The following is a 23,749-nucleotide window of genomic DNA, read 5'->3' on the forward strand; positions in this document are numbered from 1 at the left end:
ACATGCCACCACACCCAGCAACATACCTTGATTTTAAAGAAAAGAAAGCTGAACCTTAGAGAAGTCATGCCACAACATATTTCATGGGTTATAATAATGTTTTGGGGTAGTGATTTGATTGTATGTCTCTCCCATTTGATTGAATATTCCAAAAGAACAATTTTCTTACTTCACTCGGCTGTCTTTGGCAGAGGGACAATGAGAATGCTGCAGAGTAGAATATTTATCAAATCTTTAGCTAGATGGATGGATGGTTAGATGCCTCAAGGTTTACGTAGCTAATGAAGAGGAATCAGAACTCAAATCTGGATTGTTTTCATATCAAACTGTATATTAACTAACATTACTCTATTTCTGCATCTGCAAGATTACATATAAGATGTGAGGAAAGTGGGGGCATGATCCAAAGGACATAATCACAAGAACATCTTTATATATAGCAGCATTCTTTAGGGATGTGCTTTCCATATGGGAGAGTTACTTATCTTGAAACCAGTTCTCCATATCCCTTTGGGAGGCCAAGATGCCTATGATAGCCCATATTTGGCTAAGACCAATAGCAGGACACTGAACAGAAAGATCCAAATGAAAGCTGTGTCATACAGATCTGTTTAAACACAGAGCAGCATGTATTTTATAAGCTCTGGTATCCACAGATCATGCTGACAATCTCAGATTTTTGTGGTTTGCTTTTTCTTTTTTCAAACAGTGCTCTGTAAATTTAGGAAAAGGTTAGAACGTGTAGCATGAAACAATGTCTAAATATAAGCAATCAGTGTGATTAACTGAATGCCCCAAATATGCACTGTATACGTATTTCTCAGGAAAGGCAGGCAATAAATACATATATTTTGTATATATCATCATTCTCTGAAAAGTTAGACAGTGAGATATACCAGTGTGTGGTGTATTACACTGAAAGAATCTTTGCTTGTAGTCAGTAAATATTATTACTTAATCAGACCAGATTATGCTTCTAAAATATCTCCCTTGTCCCAGATCATCTTATTTTGGTGATAAATATTAGAAAAATAGTGGTTTTTTTGTATTTTAATTCACAGACTTGTACGTGTGGGTCTTCTTGATTGAATACAGCCTAAGGAGGAGGATGTTAATTTGAGGTTCTTTTGAGGGGAGGATATCATCCTTAGATGGGATTTAGCTTAATTGTGTACAACTTTAAAAAAAAATTTAGGGTCATTACTTTTTATCTCCCCAAATTCTTAAAGGGAATGGTGTCCCCTGCAAAATATTGCAACCTACTGGCCTGTGATGTAGCCACGATTTGTGGAGCTATACAATTCCATGCAGTGGCCAGTCCTATGTACAAAAAAATGCTGGAATGATATATGCCTTTATGGTGTTTGCAGTAGTGGCAGGTATGTTTTGTAAGAGCTCAGAAGAGGTCTGAACAGGGATCTGCAGGGGAACGGAGTGGTCAGGGCAATATTTGTAACTGAAGTGGATTGCAAAAGAACCAGAGAATATACCTGGTGTAGAAAAACACAACAGAGAAAGAAGAAATTGAGTGAAGGCACTATGAGAGTGAAGGCAAGGAGTCTAGACTGAGTGTGGAGTCACTTTACTCTGTGACTTTTGCTTGAATTAATGTAGGTTTAAGCCGTGCATCTTTAATAAGAAACTGACTTCTTTACCGGATTAGGGATTTAAAAGGATCTCTTTGTACCCAGTTGGGAAATGAGAGGTTGTCACATGCACATCCTACTCTATTAGTTCCACTATCTCTATGCCCTTTTCCCTCTGCACAAGAGGAATGAGCACATGTTTGTAAGGTTTACTCTTAAACAGCAAAGAAAAGTTCTTATTCACCCTTCAATAGGCTCTTCATGAAAGTGGACAAGCTGTTGAGTCACCAGAGACCAAGGAAGATACTCAGTATTTTGGATCTTGAGCTTGACCTGGAGCTCCTGTAACCCAGTCACTAAGAAAGTATAACACGTGGTGAACAGCAAAGATTCTACAGTCAGATGGGCTCCGTTTAAAACTCAGTTCAGCCACTTTTAGTTATTGACCTTGGGCAAAGCTCCCCTCTCTCTTTGCTTTAGTTTATTCATCTGTAAAACAGGGAACTTATTTGTGCCATAAAAGTATTGAGAATTAAATGAGCTAATAGGTATAAAGTCAGAACATTACTTGAAACAGGGCAAGCACTCAGATGAGAGCAACTATTAAAACCATAAAACATTTATACTCTAGGAAATCCAGCATGTGGTGGGTGTGTGGAGATCATCATGGTAAAGATTATTCAGCAGGAGTAATTCCAACATACAGTAGTTGAATGTGTACAGTGTGCTAGACTTTGGGATAATGGAGACACAGTGTCTGCTTACGAGGCACTACATTCTATTTTACAGGGTTATTGGCATTAAATTTGCTTTCCTAATATGTTTAGCTTACTGAATTGAATTCCCTTTGACTTACAGGCGGATGTTGACAAGGCAGTGAAGGCTGCAAGACAGGCTTTTCAGATTGGATCTCCATGGCGTACTATGGATGCTTCTGAGAGAGGACGACTATTATACAAGTTGGCTGATTTAATCGAAAGAGATCGTCTGCTCCTGGCGGTGGGTATTATCCAAGCTGGATGGGTAGCTAGAGCTCTCAAAAGCATTCAGTGTTTGAAATGGCAGGTTGTTTTGGTTTTAGTGATCCCTATATGCTCTCTACAAACAAAATGAAAACATTTGTTGTCCCAATGTATAGCCCCCATAACATTGAACTTATTCTCAAATACTAATCTGCACTTCAATTCTGGATGATGTTAATTTCTGTTCCCATAATAGATTCTACGGTCTAAACTTTGGCAAACCCAGGTTAAACCAAATTTTAAAAATTTATTTACCTTAAAACTTCTCAGAGGCTTTAATAAGATCACATGAAGTTTGAGTCTCCTAGAATGATATATTAGGTTTATTCAAGCATTTGACCACTGAACTCTTTTGATAGAAAAGCTCAAGTTTATTAAGGGTGCCCAAAATATTTCTCTAAAATAAATCTTAATTCTCATTAGTCTAGCCTACTGAGATATTTAATAAATGGTTACATTTTTTCTTCCTGAAATGTGTCTGTTCACAAGGGTCATAATTAAATGGTGTTCTTTTTACAGGTGAAAAAGGCAAAGAATTTAAAAAATTCAATTATTAATGTGGTTTATCAAAATTATGTTTTTATGAATACTATTTTTGTTTGTTTATATTTTAGCAGTTAGATGAGTTAGAGCATAATATAGTTGGGGGAGGGTATTTCCTTGTTTTTTTCATCTCAATTTGGCATTATGATGAAGCCGATTTAACATAAACCAATACCAAGATCAGGTTTCAGAGCAAATTTCATCTTTAGAATCTGAAAGTGTCTGTAACAAAGAAGTCTACATTTAAAAAAAATCAACATTAGCATGTATGGTTAAGAGCAAGTATGATTAATCAAAGAACCACTTATTACTCAAATATTCAACATAATTTGAAATATGCAAAAATTCAGAATGAGCAACTATGTGCAATAAAACTATAGTAATAAAAATGGCCTATAGGAAGAAAGCAGAAAATGCTAAAACTTGGTTTTTCTCAATTAATCTGATTTGCTGACTGCCTGTCAGCATAAGATCCTATGGGGGGAAAAGTACAGGCATACAAAAGTCACGTTTGGTTAAATTTTGACATGGTAGAGAGTGTAGTACAGAAGAAAATAGCTTTAACAGTTCATCACCTGTGCATTTCTGCCTGGTAACCACTCCAGCAGAATATTAGATCTCAAAGAGCTTAAGGTCCTCCTTAAGAGGAGAAGCCAAAGGGGAGATAGGTCATCTTATAATGGTTAGGGCACATGACTAGAAAATGTTGAACTTTACCTGACCATTCAAATGGCAATTATGACAATAATGGCAACACTGGTAGTTTCCTAATTAAAATTCTGCTAAAGGAAATTCATGGATGAAAAATCCATGAGTTACTTAAGTTTGTGTGGGTAGACTGTGTATATCCAGATGGAATGCATAAATTAAAAATGAATACTGAGGCATCATTAATAGTTAGGGACACTAAATTGTCACCCACAGTTGATTACAAAATAAGAGAAATCTTGTTGGAATTCTGATATGAGTTAGAAAACTAGGTTTCATTCTCACATGCTATGTATATATCAAATTGTGACCAATTCCTAGAAAGTTGGTTAGCAGGAGAACATTCAAAATGAGATAGAAAGAGCACTAGGGTTTAGAAATCAGAATCTCGCTCCCCTTTGTGCCCAGATCTTGCTATTTAACCTCAAGGAAGTCATTTTAACTCTTAAAAAGTGGAAGTTAGACAAGATGTCAAGATTTCTTCTATTTCAAAAATTCTCTAGCACATGATTACTCAAAATATTTACTACATATTTTTAATTTAAAACATTTTTGGAATTTTAGATTTGGTGTTTGATGTGTTTTTCAGACAATGGAGTCAATGAATGGGGGAAAACTCTATTCCAATGCATATCTGAATGATTTAGCAGGCTGCATCAAAACATTGCGCTACTGTGCAGGTTGGGCTGACAAGATCCAGGGCCGTACAATACCAATTGGTAAGTATCTTTGAGAAACCACTAATGGTAAGGATAGGAGTGAGGAGTTTACTATAGAGCTGAATAATTTCAAGCCCTCCCTTTTAAAGATGTCAACCAAATAAGGCAAAATTATTTTCCTCTTGACTTTGAGACAACACAGTTTTCGACTTAGACGTTCTATTAAAATTCATAAAATGTATTTTAAAGTTGTTTCAGCATAATCATGAAGATAACATTATAGATATTTTAGAAAATGTTAAAGTAAGAACATTCCCATGGCCATAATTACTGATCTGAGGCATGCCTCTCTAAGGTCCCAAACTTTTTAAAACTGGCCTCTGAAATTATTTATTTGGGTTTTATTCCAATACTGACGTTTATATCCTTTCTGTAATGTAATTATTTAAGCTTCTTTACATGTTCCATTATAAGTCAGTTATGGTCATCTGTGCCTGGTCAAACTCAGTATAGTTAGACCAGACTATTCAAACAAGCCAGTTCACACTGACTCATTTCAAATATCTTCAAAGCAAGATGGGACTGTGTTTGCAGCCTGAGTTAAGGGTTTGCGTGTGTGTGTGTGAGAATCTGTATGTATATGTTATTTTAGTGGGGTATGCACATAATATAGTAGAAATACTAAACATATTTCATGTGAAACATGAAAACACACACATTTAGGAAACAGTATGGGTAGAATTTAATTCACACAAACCTACGAACTTTAGGAATACAATACCCTCCAGGACTGGCCCTGATGTGCACTTCCAATCTAATTGGAGCATCCAGGAGGTCAGAAGTGATAGCAGAAAGTTGAGAGGAGAGTAAGACCTTGGTAGTACTAAGAAATGTGGCGACTTTATTTTATTTATTTATTTTTTGAGACGGAGTCTCGCTCTGTCGCCCAGCCTGGAGTGCGGTGGCCGATCTCAGCTCACTGCAAGCTCCGCCTCCCGGGTTCACGCCATTCTCCTGCCTCAGCCTGCCGAGCAGCTGGGACTACAGGCGCCCGCCACCTCGCCCGGCTAGTTTTTTGTATTTTTAGTAGAGACAGGGTTTCACCATGTTAGCCAGGATGGTCTCGATCTCCTGACCTAGTGATCCGCCCGTCTCCGCCTACCAAAGTGCTGGGATTACAGGCTTGAGCCACCGCGCCCGGCCATGTGGCGACTTTAGAACTGTCTGACTTTATTCTGGGACAAAATGGGAGAAGTCACTTAAAACACAAATAGATCTTTCTGAAGAGAATTCTTTCTGAAGCCAGGAAGCTTCTGTGGGAACTAGAACAGAATTGAATGTAAAGCATAATGTATCTCTCCGAATGACCACATTAAACTTCAGGGCACATAAATTGGTGACATTTAGATTGAAAATAAATGTCTTATACTCCTATCATTTTCTTCATGTATTGAGAGAGTTTGCTTTTATTGTTTGGTAGCAAATAAAATACATTTTACAATAAGTCAGTGGGAAAGGTTTATTACTTATAGGGAGATTTTCTTTTTAATTCTACTGTTTTTAATTTTACTATTTCTAAAAATTATATTACAACCTTTAAAAAGAATTCTCTTATTGGTAGAACTCTGAGCTACCAGAAACAAACTTGAATGTGGTTCTTCTCTTAGCCAGAGACCTCCTACTTCCTTTCTTGTCCCTTTTTTATAAAACTTTGAGAATAAGGATAATTTTCAAATCAAGCCTCCTAGATGATGAAAGGTAGAATTAATTACCTTTCTGATTTTTTCCAGTTTTGCATCTTTGGTTTCACCTAACTCAATTTTATGGTTCCTATCTTTTCAAATTACTATTTCAGGACTTCACTTACCATTTTGTGAATAATTGGAGAGATAGATGGTCTCGATCTCTTGACCTTGTGATCTGCCTTCCTTGGCCTCCTAAAGTGCTGGAATTACAGGCATGAGCCACCACGCCCTGCCAGATAAATGCTTTTAAAATTATTGTCTACATCTTTCTCTCACATCAACCCCAAACCACCATTTTGTGAATGTCAAATACATTCACTTATATGTGATTATGTGTGTTTTGTTTTTCAGATGGAAACTTTTTTACATATACAAGACATGAACCTATTGGTGTATGTGGCCAAATCATTCCTGTAAGTTTTTCTGCTATATAATTCTCAATTTTAAAAAGAAGAGTTCTTATTCAATCTAATGATGAAGCTTTCTCTAACACAGACGGATGCTTATGTATTTGTTAAATGTGGAGTAAATGTAAGATTTGTTGAACTTGGTCTCCCTGTGACTAAACTTCTTGGATATGAATATAGATAGAAAACCTATCTATATTCTGGCATATCTCTTGAGAAAGTTTTAATGCTACATCATCTACAAATGTTATGGTTGTTTTTTAAAAGTTGTTTTATGTACTCTTTATAAGAGCCATGCTTTACACGTATATGGCAAGGTGCTCTCCGCTGCACATCTGCAGGATAGCATTTTAGTGAAAGGTAGTAGGGCCTACTATTCTCCAATGCACTTTCTCATTGAGACATCTCATCATGGAGAACAGTAGCTACCAGAGTGTTCAACTCATGACGGACATTTTGTAATCAAAATGGGAAAAAGAATTCCAGAGGCATTTGAAGCACTGCATGGAATATATCTTACCTTTAGATAAGAGGCTCAGATACTCCATATTCCTCTTAGAGAAGGTAGCCTTTTTAAGAGAATTGTGAAGATATTTTAAGCCCAACAAACAGGAGACTATCTAAATGATTTTATTTTAACTGACATGCTTTAAAAGGCCAAACAAAAAAATGGTGGTGAAGTCCTTACGTGAAGAAATGGTCATGACTTATCTTTTGCTCCAATGAGACTGAAATATATTCATATCAATATTTTAATGGAATTGCTTATTAATTCAAAAATCCGAATAAATTGATAAAAACTATATAATTATGAACACTGATAATAGCTACTATGTACTACATGTCTATGCTAGACCAGTTATTGCATTGAGTACCTGGCCCTCTTTCTTGATTAATCCTCAAGACAACCTTCTGAGGCAGAGAGGACTATTACCAGCACCCACAGATTATGAAATCGGATATAGAGAGAACGTAACTTGTGTAAGTTCACATGGCTGGTCAGTGATTGAGCTGAGATTTGAACCCGTGTACTTGGCCTCTGGACCCTGGACATCTTTGTCTTAAGCAAGATATTTTTCCTGGAAATGAAAGCTACTGGATAATATTATTGGGTAAATAATTACAATAAATGACTTATGGAGAAGGAGAGTAATCATCCTTTTTAAACATTTTTAGATAACTTACAATGTGTTTCATAATAAGCCAAACCATGCAGTGATTTTCTTTTTCCTGGTAGAAAAAGAACTCAACAGCACTTGATTAAATTTTGAGGTTCTCTCCTACTTCCTTCTCATATCTCATATCTGGTTTATTCAGAGCATTTTAGCATTTACTAGTTGCTTTTAGCAATGAAGTATAATATGCCAGATGATTTCACAAAACTACTGTAATTATTACATAACATCTACAGGGGGTGTATAATGTGGAAGTTGGATTAGCAAATATGCATTTTGCAATACAAAGAATCTATCGTTACATATTGCTTTCTAGTGGAATTTCCCGTTGGTTATGCTCATTTGGAAGATAGGGCCTGCACTGAGCTGCGGAAACACAGTGGTTGTCAAACCAGCAGAGCAAACTCCTCTCACTGCTCTCCACGTGGCATCTTTAATAAAAGAGGTAAGTTTCTCTAAATTAAAATAAGCACAAGAACTCAAGAGTCCTAACTTAACGATAGGAAGGCCTCATTTGGTGCTACTGTAAAGTACATTATTTACAGATGGCTCCTGTCCAGTCGGGGGAATACATTTAGCATGACTGCTGGCTGCAATTTCTGGCAGTCACCCCGATTTCATCTCTGCCCAAATGCGGACAGAAAGCCAAACGCAAAGGCTTGGTGTCAGTCATCTTGGGATCACATTTTTGCTTCTTTGTCCAACTCTCATGAACATAAATTCATGTTGAAATTAATGTAGCATTCTTTCAAATGTTGAAACATTAAGTTAGTTTGTACCTGCCACTGATGGCCTAGTGTTTTCTGCAAAATTGTGTAAACTAATCTATGTAAGGTTGAAAGGGCCTCTATGCCTATATACTTGTTTGTAATATTAGGCCACATTATTTCAAAACACTTTTCAATCTACTCGTCAGTGGATATGTTTATATTCAGTTTTCTTATTATGGTTTCCTCTGCATTTATCTTCCTGTTCAAAAACAGTAAAAGAGCATGTAAAACTTATTTTCATCAACTAACTAGATTATGTTAATATACTTGCAAACAATTCATTGTCCTTTTTTCTTCATCTTACCAAATCTTAAAAAACAAATGTTAGTCATTAGAAACTTAAAGTTACAAAACTGAACTTATCTTTTAAAAATATACTTATTCAAATTAAAAACAGGGAAAAGAGATGTCAGAATGAAACATTTTAATGCAAATAACAGGAAATCGTAATGTGCCAACTCAGTTCCCATGCCTTCCACCTGAATTCTTTAATGAAGAGTGAAATCAACTTGTGATGTTGAATCATGAATGGGATGACAGTACTTACTTAACAATTTACTGACTAAGTAATCCCAGTGGGAATTTGCAACTCAGCAGTTATGCCCTCAACAATCAACAACAGCTAGGAACTAAAAAATGTGAGATCCCTTCAGCTTCTTATTTTTGTTGATGGGAATAATAAACATGTTACTTTCTTTCTACATAAGTAACTTACCAAACACTTTTTTACATACAATCTTTTTGAGTTAGCATTATGCAATTTGAAACAGCCATCACTGGGGCAATGATTCATAGAGTATGGACTAACCCTGACAAGCAATTGTCCCTCAGTAATGTAACCCTTGAAGTTATTTTTTATGTGTGCTTAGAAATGACATAATAAGACTAAAGAATAGAACCAGTTGGGTGAATTTTTTTTTCTAGAGCATCTCATAAGGTTGGCATTAAGAGACAATCTCAATCCCCTACTCTCCTCTTTTTTAAATTAAATTCTTATATTGTAACTTTTAAACTTTTTACCTTTTAGGCAGGGTTTCCTCCTGGAGTAGTGAATATTGTTCCTGGTTATGGGCCTACAGCAGGGGCAGCCATTTCTTCCCACATGGATATAGACAAAGTAGCCTTCACAGGATCGACAGAGGTAATATTATTTACTCAGGGCAAAAGTTAAGAATGTTTTTATTGCCAGCTATGAAGTATGCTTTATGTAACTATTTTTGAGCCAACAATTTTAAAACAAAAACTCTTTTTAATGACTTGTTATTTTTTTTAACCTTCAAATATATGCATAGAATATAAGCAGATGTAGTCTGAATGACAGGATACACCTATTTAAAATCAGAATGAGAGTAAACTGTTTTTAGTATGTTCATTACTTTCTCTGATGAGAAATATGGCTGCTGAGACCTTGTCATATTATTAGGAAGATTTATAATAGAAAATTAGGCCATAGTGATTTATATGAATGAATATGATTTTATCCTGTAGATTATGAAAATTAAATAGTAGAGCCTCACCCTTTGCACCTCATTTGGGGGTGTCTTTCTCCTGGACATTCTGAAAGAGAGCCAGAAACTCAGCTTCCCTCAGTGGTACTTTAGACTAGACTAACTTTTCTGCCTCTCTGGCTTGAACTTGACCATCCTAAAGGTGAAAGAAAAAGACCCCAACCACAAAGGAGAAGTGGCGGGCAGGAGGGAGGGCAGACTAGAAGGTGAAGTTTGGGGAAATAGATCCCCATTTATTCATGATGTTCTATCCTAAGCAAAAGAAAGCAGTGGAAGCATACTGTACCATGAAAAAAAAAATTCTTGAGTCATTCTATTAGATTATGTGACTTTGTTAGATGCTCAATGCAAAAAATAATGTGTGCTATTCATTGGTACACAGCGTAGACAGTGAAGAGTGAGCTTCACTCCATCTTAGAAAGCTGCTGACAACAAGAGACAAGGCAGGGTGTGATAAGGTAACAAGGTATGTACAAAGTGCTGTGAAAAGGTTCACAGGAAGGAATGATGATGTCCAAATGGGTACTAGAACTAGCTCTGGGTTTTGAGGAACCCGTTACTTTTTTAACTTCCTGGAAGTTGAGAAGCAAAAAAGACATTCCAGATAGTGTGGTGAGCATAATTTGATTATTTTATAATCTTAATTATTTACTCCAATATAAAGGCAAATTTACATGCAAACAGAAATGGTGGAAAATCAAACTTTATTTTTCTTGATCTTTTTAAAATGAAGTAAATAAATACATATATGTCTTCTTTGTTTTTCACAGACATAGAGTAGAAAAAGTTCACATTCTGCAAGTCCCTAATTGAGACAGGGAAAAGCAAACCCCACATTCAAGATTTATTGTAGACAAAACAAATGGGAATATTCAAGACATGGCAATACATTTAAAACTGGTGACACCACAGGTTGAAATCATACCAGAGGAATAAAGGTGAAAATTCCTCAGCCTAGAATTCTAGATCCTCCCCAATGGAATCCATGTACCTGTTGAGGTCTAGATCAAGCCTGTTCAACCCATGGCCAGGAATGGCTTTGAATGTGGCCCGACACATTTTTTTTTTTTTTTTCATTCTCATCAGCTATCTTTACTGTTAGTGTATTTTGTGTGTGGCCCAAGATAATTCTTCTTCCAGTGTGGCCCAGGGAAGCCAAAAGATTGAACAACCCTGGTCTAGATCCTATGCCTACTCATTCTCCAGGTCATCTGGACCAGGAGCTGCTGTTTGCTGATCTCATCTTCAGCATCAGTTTATCTTTGCTCATCCATGATCCCCTATAACACTGGGGGAGCACTTTACCTACCTTAAAAAAAATCCCTGGAGATTAAAAGTCTAGAAAATATCTTGGTTTAAATTCTGACTCTACCCCTCCTAGCAGTGTGTCTTTAAAAAGTTAAGTAGCCTTACTAAATTTGAGTTTCTTCATTTGTAAAATGGAGATGAGATCAACCTTACTGAGTTTTACAGAATAAAATTAAATGAGCTAATGAGTAAAACATTTATCACCCTACTGAGCACTCAGTACATATTTCCTCTTTCCTCCTATACTTTTTAATTTCTCACACTAGTTTACACAGTGTGAGAAAAAAGCTTCCAGTCGAATATTTCTTTTTCTCCATCTCTGTCACTCTGCCCCATCTCTTCCCGATTATTCCATATATCTTTTCATTCCCCCCTGCTTTTAGTTCATACTTGGCCATAACCTACTCTAAACTTGCTCCCACACGTTCCCTCTCTGGCTTTCTCCTTGCCTCTACAGTTCCAAGAGCAGAGCAGCCTAAATTTTAAAACACCCCATCTGAGTTCCCATTGTTCACCACATATAATAACAGTGCATGCTCATTGCCTTGTTACGTGTCTCTCTCTCTCTTGCTGATTATCCTCAAAGACAGTCTTATTCATGGTTATCTCCAGAAACCATCACAGTAAGAAATTCTAAATAAGTATTAAAGAATTAAATGTGAATAACACAATTTTAGGAGCCACACAGAAAAACCCATCTTACTTCCAACTCCTGGAACTTAGTTCCACACTCCCTGGAACTTCTTTCTGGATTTTCTTTTAACTTCACATTTGTTGCTTGGCAGATACTAAGGAATTTGATAAATGTCATGAAAGAGGCAAACAAGGCAAACAATAGACTGTATCCTTTGTGTTCATTATAACAGTGACCCCCATTCTAACAACACTTTTGGCAAGGTAAGAATTTTTTTTTTTTTTTGAGATGGAGTCTTGCTCTGTTGCCCAGGCTGGAGTGCAGTGGCACGATCTCAGCTCACTGCAAGCTCTACCCCCCAGGTTCATGCCATTCTCCTGCCTCAGCCTCCTGAGTAGCTGGGACTACAGATGCCCACCACCATGCCCGGCTAATTTTTTGTACTTTCAGTAGAGACAGAGTTTCACCATGTTAGCCAGGATGGTCTCGATCTCCTGACCTCATGATCTGCCCACCTCAGCCTCCTGAAGTGCTGAGATTACAGGCGTGAGCCACTGCAATGTCCCATTATGTTCATATAAAATAGAACTCTACCCACATTGTGCAAGATGTAATAAGTTAGACCGTTTTCATGAGCATTTGCTACTTCTTCTCCACATGGCAATGCCACAGTATCATGGAATACACTGTTTACCCATAGTCTTAATAGTTCTCATCTTTTCTTCATTGCATACTCCTTTGAGAAAAATGATGAATGTAAGGGAATGAAATATAAGGGAATGAAATCATGAGATAAAAATTAATGTCTCCTTGTTTTGACTTTAGCTAGACTTTTGGGAAAACTCAAGCCTTTTATTTGCCATCTAAACTTGTGCCAAGCAAAAGCGTAGCCTTTCTTTCTCATTAATACTTCTAACCATTCTTTATGCTAGTTCTTTTGATGTCTGTTGCTTTTACAAAAATATCTCTGATTTTATTCCCTTCTCCAAGACAAAAGTTATCTACTTTAATGGAGTTTCTCCAGTAAACCTAAATTAAACAAATAAAAAATTCAGAAAGAATTTGGAGAAATTAAAGGGTGATAGGAAGTAAGTTTTTTATCTACAAAATTAAAAACTCTTTAACACCTTAAATGAAAATTCAGTTTCTGAAAGTGGTCATAAGAAGTGTATTATGGAATGGCATATAAGAGAAATCTCAGACAGGATTTCCCTAGTGCAAATCTCCTTTTAGTTTAGTTTTTATTAATCTACTTTTAGGGGTTTGATTTAGAAACATAAAATATTTAAATGAGATGAAAACATTAGCATATTAATGCCCTATTCTGTAATGCACAGTAGCAGTTAGTTCAGTAACCACATAAAATCTAAACACTCACTAAACATCGATTTCTCTCTTGTTCAGTTGGGATAGAAATTTTGTATTAAAATCTGACATGTGGAATAAAAAAAAGAAATTTAGAAAATAAAAGAAGCAAAATAGTGAATTTCCTTTACAAAAGAAAGGCAAAGAACATGTTGGTGGATTAAGGCTGCCATACAAATAATAAAAAAGAAATAATTGTAGAATCAGCCAAGTTTTTAGAGATAGAAAAACCAGAAACAACTATAGTAAATAATCTTGATGGGAAGTGATCCACAAAGGAAAAAATAATTGAAAACAGTCTTCCTCTGAAAAGAGCAAACTAGCATTAAAGAAAAAACCAGAACTGTAGGATTCCAGCTAACTAAAGTAGCTGCACAGATCCCATTTCTTTCATCCAGTTCCACTGTTCAAAGGTGTGTGTGTTGGGTGGGAAGACAGAGAAAGAAAGAAATAGAGAGACTGTCAATCCACAGTTAAATGAGCCTTCTGTCATAGATACAAATGAGGAGAGGTATGCAGTGATACGTTATTGTTACTGCTACTGTGGAGTTAATCTATTTGGGAAATGTATTTCTATACAAATGATATAATCTGAATCAGACTCTGAAGGAGCCTTCATGAGGGTATTTGGGAGACTAGGAAAAGAAATGGTCGTATCATTTCTTCTAGTATCTGACCTAGTGTCATCAGAGAAGGATTTAAGGAGAAGCTAAGATATGAGCTGGACCCCTAAGAAGAATAGAACTTGAAGGCAGTCCAAGTTGGGGTGGACAAATAATGAGAAGAAGGATGAGATTCGAGAGGTAGTGAATATGTCAGTTTGACTGGATAGAGTTATCTGGATGCCAGAAGAGGGATAAAAAATGAAACAGCTAAGTTGCGACTGGCTCATGATAAGTCTGGTCAATCTGTAGAGAGATGAAATTCTAATTAAAATTAAAAATAACCTGTATAGCCATCAATATGACTTATGTTCTATATCTCTGCTTTCTTGCTGATGAAGAGAAATCAGCATTTTTCTGATTCCTTTTATGTCAGTATGCTTGGACGAGGGATCTTTTTATATCTAAAGCGCCAAATCTTTAAAAATGCCATTTTGCCAGAGAATCGCTTGAACCCGGGAGGCGGAGGTTACAGTGAGCCAAGATCGCACCACTGCACTGCAGCCTGGGTGACAGTGTGAGACTCCGTCTCAAAAAAAAAAAAAAAAGCCATTTGGTGTTTCTCCCAAATGAAATTTTACTGTGGCACAAACATCACATAAATTTAGAATGCTAAATAAACCTGTGTTCATGAGAGCAGGGTAAGCCTCCTCCTTTGTAATGCTCCCTTTCAGGTCGGCAAGTTGATCAAAGAAGCTGCCGGGAAAAGCAATCTGAAGAGGGTGACCCTGGAGCTGGGAGGAAAGAGCCCTTGCATTGTGTTGGCTGATGCTGACTGTGAGTCGAAGCCACTTTGTTAACTTTTCATCCTTCATCATTTTTGGTGTCTGATAATGCCAAGAGTGAACTTGAACTTTCAAAAAAAAAAAAAAAAAAAAAAGCGTTTGCTTCTAACATCAAAGTGTAAGGAATTAAGAGTCCAGAATTACTCTTGAAAATCTCTTAAATCATCCTAAAGTTATAACACATAGATAATAGACACAATTTCTTCCTGGTTTAGAATAGATTGCTATTTCCTCAGCTGAACCCTAGATGATGTAAACATTTTGCATTTAAGTGCCATGGTGTATTTTTAAAATCCCATATCTGTGATTATTAACATTTCATTGAGCTAGTGAAATACTCCAGAATGGGACTTGGATTGAGACCAACTGAGAAGACAGCAGTTTCACATTTGCCCTCTCCCTTCACTCTGGGTCATACACTCACTCATTAAATGAAATGACCAGAAGAAAATTATACCTAAAATTTAAATATTTTTTTCTAGCAAGTATAGTGGAGTTTATGTATATTAAACCTACAAATTTGATGTAACTCCACTATATAATATTTTAGGTTCCTTCTGATTATATTACCAAGTAGAATCTCCCAATTATATCCTAAATAGAAGTTAATCAGGAGAAATGCATGGTCAAACATTCTTTTTACTTTCACAACTGCATAATCTGTTTGAGGCTGTAAATACAAGTGGTTCATGGAATTAGCCTATGTTGCTGTTTTGATCTTAATTGAAGTATATTAGAATACACTACCTTATGAAATAGTCTATAAACATGACAGGTTTCTAATTTTACTAAGACAGTCTGAAAACTGCTGCTGCTACAACTTAAGCAGATGTAATTAGTTCACAAAATAAATAATAATAATAACCAGTTGCTATAACATTGAATTGAATCATCAGCATTTAGAAAAATAAAATGCAAAGAAAATTTTATTCTTGTTTAGAGTCTACTAATGAAGCAACCTATTTCTTCCTTTTAATGCACGTTTTATCACCTAAAATAAGAGTTTATAGGCGCATATGAAATAATACGGTATACTTTAGATAAATTTTGAAAATGTCTTTGCTGGAATAAAATCATAAGGTGAATGAGTGATTCTAAGTTTAGTGTTTTTTGTTATTTTTAAGTTATTTTTATTTTGTTTTTCTTTCCCACAAAGATCACATTTCCTATTGAGTAGCGTATTTAAGAATCTTTTGAAAGTATTTAATTCAATAGAAATGTCAGGTTTATTTATTATCTGTTTAAAATCTGGGGCCTGAAAGAAATAATCTCAGTCATCTAATTGTATAAGTGGAGATATTTATATAAATCATTTCCAATGAGATTTGATCTCATGATGAAATCTACATTCTTGGTGATGTCCATATTAAAGTTGTAATAGTAACCACTATTTTTTCAGATTCTGTATGTTGCTCTTTTTTCCATGATAAATGGAGGATCAGAAAGCTTAATTTGCCACCTTGCTGGTAGGAGGCAAACTATATTGAGCCCATGTCTGACTCTACCACTCATAATTTTTCTTTATCTCCATGTGCCTCTGAGAAATATAGAAAATACATAATTTTTAGAAAGTATATCTTTAATGTGAATGTCTTCTTTGCAGTGGACAATGCTGTTGAATTTGCACACCATGGGGTATTCTACCACCAGGGCCAGTGTTGTATAGCCGCATCCAGGATTTTTGTGGAAGAATCAATTTATGATGAGTTTGTTCGAAGGAGTGTTGAGCGGGCTAAGAAGTATATCCTTGGAAATCCTCTGACCCCAGGAGTCACTCAAGGCCCTCAGGTAAAATAGAAAGGAAAGCATTTTCAGGGCAGAAGAATAAAGTATCCTCTTTAGACCTAGATTTTATTGAATGAGATTACTTCCTATCTGAACACCTTCCTAGGTAACAATGCTGTGCCAGTTTGGTGATTAAAAGCAATCTAACTCCCAGTGATAATGGAATCATCCTGTTTTTGTGTTGCCCAGTTTTCATCCTAGAAACATGTTTACCAGCCATGCTGGGAATTAAATACATGAGGAAAAATAACAAATGTTCTAGTTTTTTTGCTTTCCTCAATCTGCACACCTCTTGATTCCTATATACAGTTCTCTGTCCGCTTTGAAGTTCTTATACCTTCCTACCGTTTTTTCCTCCTCAATCCTTCATCTCAGCTGCCATCCTAAATCCTCTGCAAGTCATCAGTTACTCTAAGTCCCTAATGGCAGTCTGGGGTCCTAAAAGGTCCTGAGTTTCCTTTGTAGCAAACTTTATTTCAGTTGTTAAAGCCCAGTTATTCCCCTAGGCACTCAGTTTTCTTTGTAGTCTTTATTATCAATAAAAGTCTCTCTCTCTCTTATCCAAAGATCACCTTTCCCTCTTCCTTGCATAGTTCTCTGTTCATTGTTTGTTTAAGCTTCTGGATCTTTGGTTGTGAATTTCTTCCTGCCCTTTGGGGTCTTGTTCTAGAGCAGTGATTCTAAACTAGGGGCAATTTTGCTCCCTTGCCCAGGGAACATTTGGCAATGTTTAGGGACATTTTAAGTTGTCATTACCTTGGTGAGAAGGGATGGAGTCAGTAGGATAAGTAGGTATGTTCGAATTTGGAGAAACAAGACTAAAAAGCTCTGGGCTCCTTTACCATTAAATATTCATCTGTTGTTAGGAGAAATAACTTATGCAAAGGGGACACTCATTCACTAAGCTTTAGCCTATTGCCTCATCCAGGGGTGGTTGAGTGAACTGAGTCTTTTAAATATAATTATACAATCTTCCTCATTAAATATAACATCAAAACGGTTATAGAAAAAATAATGGTCAAAGAGATTTGTTTTGGGGAAAAAAATTAAAGTTTAAAAAAATTTGAAGATTACGAATTTAAATTATGTGGGGGTGAGAGCAGTTACAAAATACATATGTATACTTTGTATATTTGTATTATATCTGTGCATTCATGTGTGTATATTTTTTCATATTTCAAGTGATTTTCCTATTTGATTTTATAGAAAAATATATATATTGTCTTAAACTTGGAAAAATTAGTATTTTCATTTGAAAAAGAAATTGTGATATCCACATAAACTGTATTAAAATTATCACAGAGTAGCACCTTATAATAGTGTGGAAAGATGGACCTTTGAGTTACAGGCTAGATTTAAAATCCAACCTCCCTGAAACTATTGTCTTATGTGTAGAATAGGCATAGAAACCTCAATCTTCTGCAGTGCAATTGGATAATCTATAAAATGCATCCATCAGAGTACTTGGTCCACATGCTCAAATGTCTAGTAAATAAATAAAAATTACATGCTTCCATTTATACCTATGGTGACAATTATCATACAGATCAATGACTTCTATATCTATTCATTGCTTTTGTTGATACATGGTTTCTGAATAATTTTAGAACATCTAAGTGCTTTTTCTCAATTCATCTTCTTTTACCCATTAAGCCTAAGGAATTAAAGAATTTACTCATTCAAACACATTAAAATGTTTCCTTTGAGACTGCTACAATATCATGACCTACCTATTACATTTCATAGACTAGCCCATAGGCCAATGGCCCATCACATAAAAGAGCCCCAGCTACATCCTAGCATTATTGAACAGTCCCTGGTGTCCAGAAAGAAGGTCAAGTTTATATATCGTCAATCTGATGCCTTCTGAAGAAGGTTTGTATTTGTGGTGAATCAAAATTAGCCAGATAAAACTGACCAGTCCCTAAGTAGAGCTTAATTTTTTGTCTGTAGTCCCAAGCTCCATCACAGTGTTCCTCAGTCTTTCCTGTGCCTGGGGATTCAGTAGATCTGAGGTGGGGTCAAAGAAGCACATTTGGCTACCAAATGATGCCGCAGCTGCTGGTGGTAGGACCACATTGTCACTAGCAAGGCATGGAAGTACAAAGGCCTGTAGTTTTATAAGTTAGTGACCATCTAAGTTTTCCAAAAATTAAGTCTTTTCAGCCCTTTTCTCCAGTATGTATGCAGGGATTGGATTGGCACTGGTTATTCAATGTGGTCACAGGCAGGAAAACATGATGACTTGGAAAATATATCTTGAAATAAAAACCAAATATCATGATGTTGAGGGCATAGTCAGATTAATATGTTCTAATAAGACAGAAAGCTTTATATAGAGGTACATGGACCCTTGACTATTTATTGAGAAACTAGAATATCTTACCCAGGCAGAATTTATCTTGCCCCACCCCTTATTCTGCTACTATTCAACCTATGTAGTAATTTAAATATTTCTTCTTAACACTATAATTTCCTTAATCTGCTAGAAATGAATGAATATTTTCCTTCTGGGATATTATATTAAATATTGCACTAAAGACCGTTGAGCAACATTGTACCAAATATTGTGCCAAATTTTAGAAAATAGTTTCTAGTTTCAAACAGTGCTTAATCTAGTTAGATATGGGGGCTGGACTGTATCCAGTTAGAAATAACTTTATGGAAGCCTTTTCTTGGCTTTGGAAGATAGAGAAGATTTGCAGAATCAGAGAAAGTGAAACATAAAATTTTCAAGTAGTGGGAAGTTAAACCTACAAGAGCTTCCACCCTCCAACCCATCTTAGCTGCTAGATCTCCTGTTTTTCCTTTAATCCTTAACCCCTGCTACACCTGAGATAGGCAGCCCTCAGCAGTGACTTGGAATCCAAGAGTCACCCAGTCATTCAACATCACAAAATAGAAATTGAGACAAAAATTAGCCCCCGATTTCAGTGCTTGAAGGAAAGGTATGTGTTCCTGGTGTTCACAACCACAACTCTGAACTCATTTATTTTCCTTTTAAAAATAGTGTTTAAATAAAGACCATTTAAGTTCTGTAATACCTGGCATATATTTAGATATGGCTCAGTTAATAAAGCAGGATGGTGACATTCAGGACAGGCCAGAATGCGTCGCAAACCTACCTACTGTCCCAGTGGGACCAGAACTGGGAAGGGTGCCCAGACTATGGTCAGAATGGGATATCCAAGGGCATTGGACAGGTCAGAGGGGGTGATTCAGAAATGCGGAGATCAAACAGAGGCTCGGGAGTCTTCTAAGAACAGTCTTAAAGCATCTGTTTCCCAACAGATCTAATTAAACCCAGTATCAAAGTTCTCTTTTTCTCTTTTCCCTCCTTTCATTTCAGCCAGGACAATAGTTTCCCGGTAAATGTATTTAGATTAACAGGCATTTCTACCAAAGTGAATAAATGATGATTGTGTAAAAGGTTTTTATGTGTTTGCAGTGCTGAATGCTTTTCCTATATAACTATAAAACAAATGTTAAATACAAATATCTATCTTCAAGAGATTTTTCCCTAAAAAGTCATGAGAAGAAAATGTATCCAAAGAATGAATCTGAGCCTCTGTTAGCTGTTTTGATTCAATATCTGGTTTAATTGCAATATTTTAGCATTTTGAAGCCTTTGTTAACAGGCCCAGTAATGTGTTATCTTTACAAGTGACTACTTTTTTTCTTTTCATGTGATATTTTTCAAATAGATTGACAAGGAACAATATGATAAAATACTTGACCTCATTGAGAGTGGGAAGAAAGAAGGGGCCAAACTGGAATGTGGAGGAGGCCCGTGGGGGAATAAAGGCTATTTTGTCCAGCCCACGGTGTTCTCTAATGTTACAGATGAGATGCGCATTGCCAAAGAGGAGGTAAATGGTTTCATTCTGTTCTGTTCTTTTCATTGCCATGTTTCGTCTGTATGTGTGTATACAAGTGTCCATTTAAAATTCCCAGCACTTTGGAACATCTTTCTCTGTCAGTGTTACTCTTTATTCTGTTCTTGATAGAGGTTTAAGTTATATGTGATAGAGACTAAAAAATACTAAGGAATCCATGGGGCCAGCCACAATTGTCCAGCCAACACAGTTCTGGATGCTTAACAATTTTTAGGTGCTACGTTCACAACTTTAAAAAAAAAATGGAAAAGAATCCCGTCATTTGCAGCAACAACCTGGAAAATTCATGCTCCATGAAATATGACAGGCATAAAAGGGCAAATAATGCAGTATTTGTAGGATCACTTATATGTAGGATCTCAAAGAGTAGAACTTATATGTAGGATCTCAAAGAGTAGAACTCATAGAAGCAGAGATTGGAATGGTGGTTACCAGAGGCTTGGGAGAGTGGAGGATGGGGGTTGGGAAATGTTGGTCAAAGGATTCAAAATTTCAATTAGGAGGAATAAGTTCAAGAGAGCTATCATAAATATCCTGACTGTAATTCATAACAATGTATTACATACTTGAATATTGCTAAGAGAGTCAATTTTAAGCATTCTCATCACAAAAGAGATAATTATATAGGTTCTACTTTCTGGTTCCATGTTTGCCCTATAGCCTTTTTCTACATAACAGCCATCCATGTATTTGAAAACAGCATTTGTCTCCTCTATCACTCCCTACCTTCTGTGTGTTCTTGGTCCTTTCATTCTTGCATATCTTGATTAATACCAGATAAGAGGTGGAAAACAATCTTCAATTAAGGAAACATTTATTGTGTTCCTATAATAGATTAATACATAGGAGAACAGCTAGCTTTACTACTTCAAAGTAGGAGCCTGGAGCTATGTGCTGTGTTCAATTAAAATTATGTAAAATATGAACACAAGTATTAGAGTAGCAGCTGTGTATATGGTTCCTACATTCAAATATGATTCGATTTATAATGTTAAGATTTGCACTCAACCTCTATTGAGCAGTAGCCCCTCCCTTCTGACACTTAAATCAGTGGTGAACACCAGAAAACCGTTTATCATTTCTGATTTTTGTCTCCCTTCATTCACATTTCCCAGAACATTCTGGTAATTTCAGAGGAGTCTTTATTTGATCTTAATAGATCAAATACAGGAGCTATATGGAATTTTTTTTTCCATATGGAAATACAGGAGCTTAATTTTAAAGAGAAAATCCAGTTGTTTTTCTTCTACCTGAGGCTGAGATACAGGGTGAATTGAGTTTGGGCTGCAGTAACCAGGGACTTAGTGAAAGCAAAAGAGTAATTTAGGCTAGAGTAAGCAAATTGTGATTTTTGTTTTCTGTCCTGCAGTTATAGCCATTACCAATAAACTCATGCTTCGATTAGAATAGGATGGTTTAGAATGTATAAGCTCTTGCAGTAATGAACAATTCTGTTTGATATATTTAAGTTGCCTAAGACTTTGCTACAGAGTAGACTAAAAGTTCATGATGTTTACCTAACTTGGCTAATTATGAAAAGTAATTAGTAATTATTCTACTGAGTATACTAGAATAGTTAATATTTTACCAATGGCATACAGGTGTTTAAAGCATTATAATTATTAATCATTGCCTGTTCATTGATCCAGTAGATTGCTTTCTGGGGCTTGTAATTATATGTAGTGACTTAGAAGATAAGAAAAACTAGAGAGTGAATTTAAAATATTCCCAAGTGAAAAAGAAATTCTGAAGTTAATGATTTGTTGCACAATCATAAGTTCTTGAAAGCTTAATTCCAACATCTAGAAACTTAATATTGCCTTAATTATTTGTACCCTTTCTTCTTCCAAGGAAATTTAACAACTGATAGTTAAACTAAAATCTAACTATCTGTTTTCACCTACCATTTTTGGAGTTAACTATTTGGATTTTCACACATACGTCTGAGATGAGCAACAAAATCTTAATCAATTTAGGATAGTGTATAGGAAAAAAAAGTCTACAATATCATTTTTCATTTTAACCTATTATTTTTACTTATTTATTTCTTGTGGTACAGATTTTTGGACCAGTGCAGCAAATCATGAAGTTTAAATCTTTAGATGACGTGATCAAAAGAGCAAACAACACTTTCTATGGCTTATCAGCAGGAGTCTTTACCAAAGACATTGATAAAGCCGTAACCATCTCCTCTGCTCTGCAGGCAGGAACAGTGTGGTAAGTCCAACCTAAGTAATGTAGTCTTTTCAGTAATAACCACGTTAATGGATTACTACCTTGAACCTTTCCAGACTTGGATTTTTCATTTGGAATTACCTATCCTTCTCTAGAAAAGCAGTTGCTGCCTTGAAAAACAAACAAAAGCTGGGCGCGGTGGCTCACGTCTGTAATCCCAGCACTTTGGGAGGCTGAGGCGGGTGGATCACCTGAGGTCAGGAGTTTGAGACCAGCCTGGCCAACATGGTGAAGCACCATGTCTACTAAAAATGCAAAAAGTAACTGGGTGTGGTGCCTGTAATCCCAGCTACATGGAGGATGAGGCAGGAGAATTGCTTGAGCCCGGGAGGCGGAGGTTGCGGTTGCAGTGAGCTGAGATCATGCCATTGTACTCTAGCCCCGGCAACAAGAGCAAAACTCTGTCTCAAAAAAAAAGAAGAAGTTTTATTGGAAGAACTTTAGGGAGGATAGTCTCTTTAACTTTATCTAGCTTCTTGAAATTGCTTACCAAAAATATTGTATTGATGTTTGGTTAACACAATATAAGAACTGCTAAGTAATTTCTGGGCACTTGGTACTATGGTGTATACAGGGAGGTAAAAGAATAAGCTCTGTCTGACCAGTAAGCAATACTTACTTTGTACCCTTGTGTATGCAAATATTTAATTCTTGTATCAGCCTTCTTACTCTAGGATTAGAGATAATTGAAGTTATTTTTAAAAAATTGAATTTTGAAGATCCCCTCCCTCTCCCATTTTTGACCTAGTTTATATCTCTTATTTTTATACTTTAATCGAGAGACTATAAACATGAAGTCTATACCTCTCAAACTGTTGCATTCTATACTCAACCGTCAGTCTCTAGACTATGTCTTTGGTCACTTTGGCCCCATTAGCCTCATTTTGGCCCCTTGGTCCTGGCAATAGCCCAAGATTATTTTCCTTCCCAACACTAAGTCACACCTAGATCAGACC

At 36.1% G+C, this 23,749-nt stretch overlaps 1 protein-coding gene across 1 annotated transcript in view; it reads left to right on the plus strand.

Moving 5' to 3' along the window:
- ALDH1A1 (aldehyde dehydrogenase 1 family member A1) overlaps positions 1-23,749 on the plus strand; it is a 59,513-nt gene that overhangs the window by 27,591 nt on the left and 8,173 nt on the right. Inside the window, exons 3-11 of the mRNA XM_007969499.3 lie at positions 2,445-2,585; positions 4,449-4,578; positions 6,615-6,676; positions 8,162-8,290; positions 9,643-9,756; positions 14,767-14,869; positions 16,481-16,665; positions 20,367-20,531; positions 22,618-22,775. Coding sequence (XP_007967690.1) covers positions 2,445-2,585; positions 4,449-4,578; positions 6,615-6,676; positions 8,162-8,290; positions 9,643-9,756; positions 14,767-14,869; positions 16,481-16,665; positions 20,367-20,531; positions 22,618-22,775 — 1,187 coding nt within the window. The remainder of the gene's footprint in view (positions 1-2,444; positions 2,586-4,448; positions 4,579-6,614; positions 6,677-8,161; positions 8,291-9,642; positions 9,757-14,766; positions 14,870-16,480; positions 16,666-20,366; positions 20,532-22,617; positions 22,776-23,749) is intronic.

This window comes from Chlorocebus sabaeus, chromosome 12, assembly GCF_047675955.1.
Source record: "Chlorocebus sabaeus isolate Y175 chromosome 12, mChlSab1.0.hap1, whole genome shotgun sequence".
Classification (NCBI taxonomy): domain Eukaryota; kingdom Metazoa; phylum Chordata; class Mammalia; order Primates; family Cercopithecidae; genus Chlorocebus; species Chlorocebus sabaeus.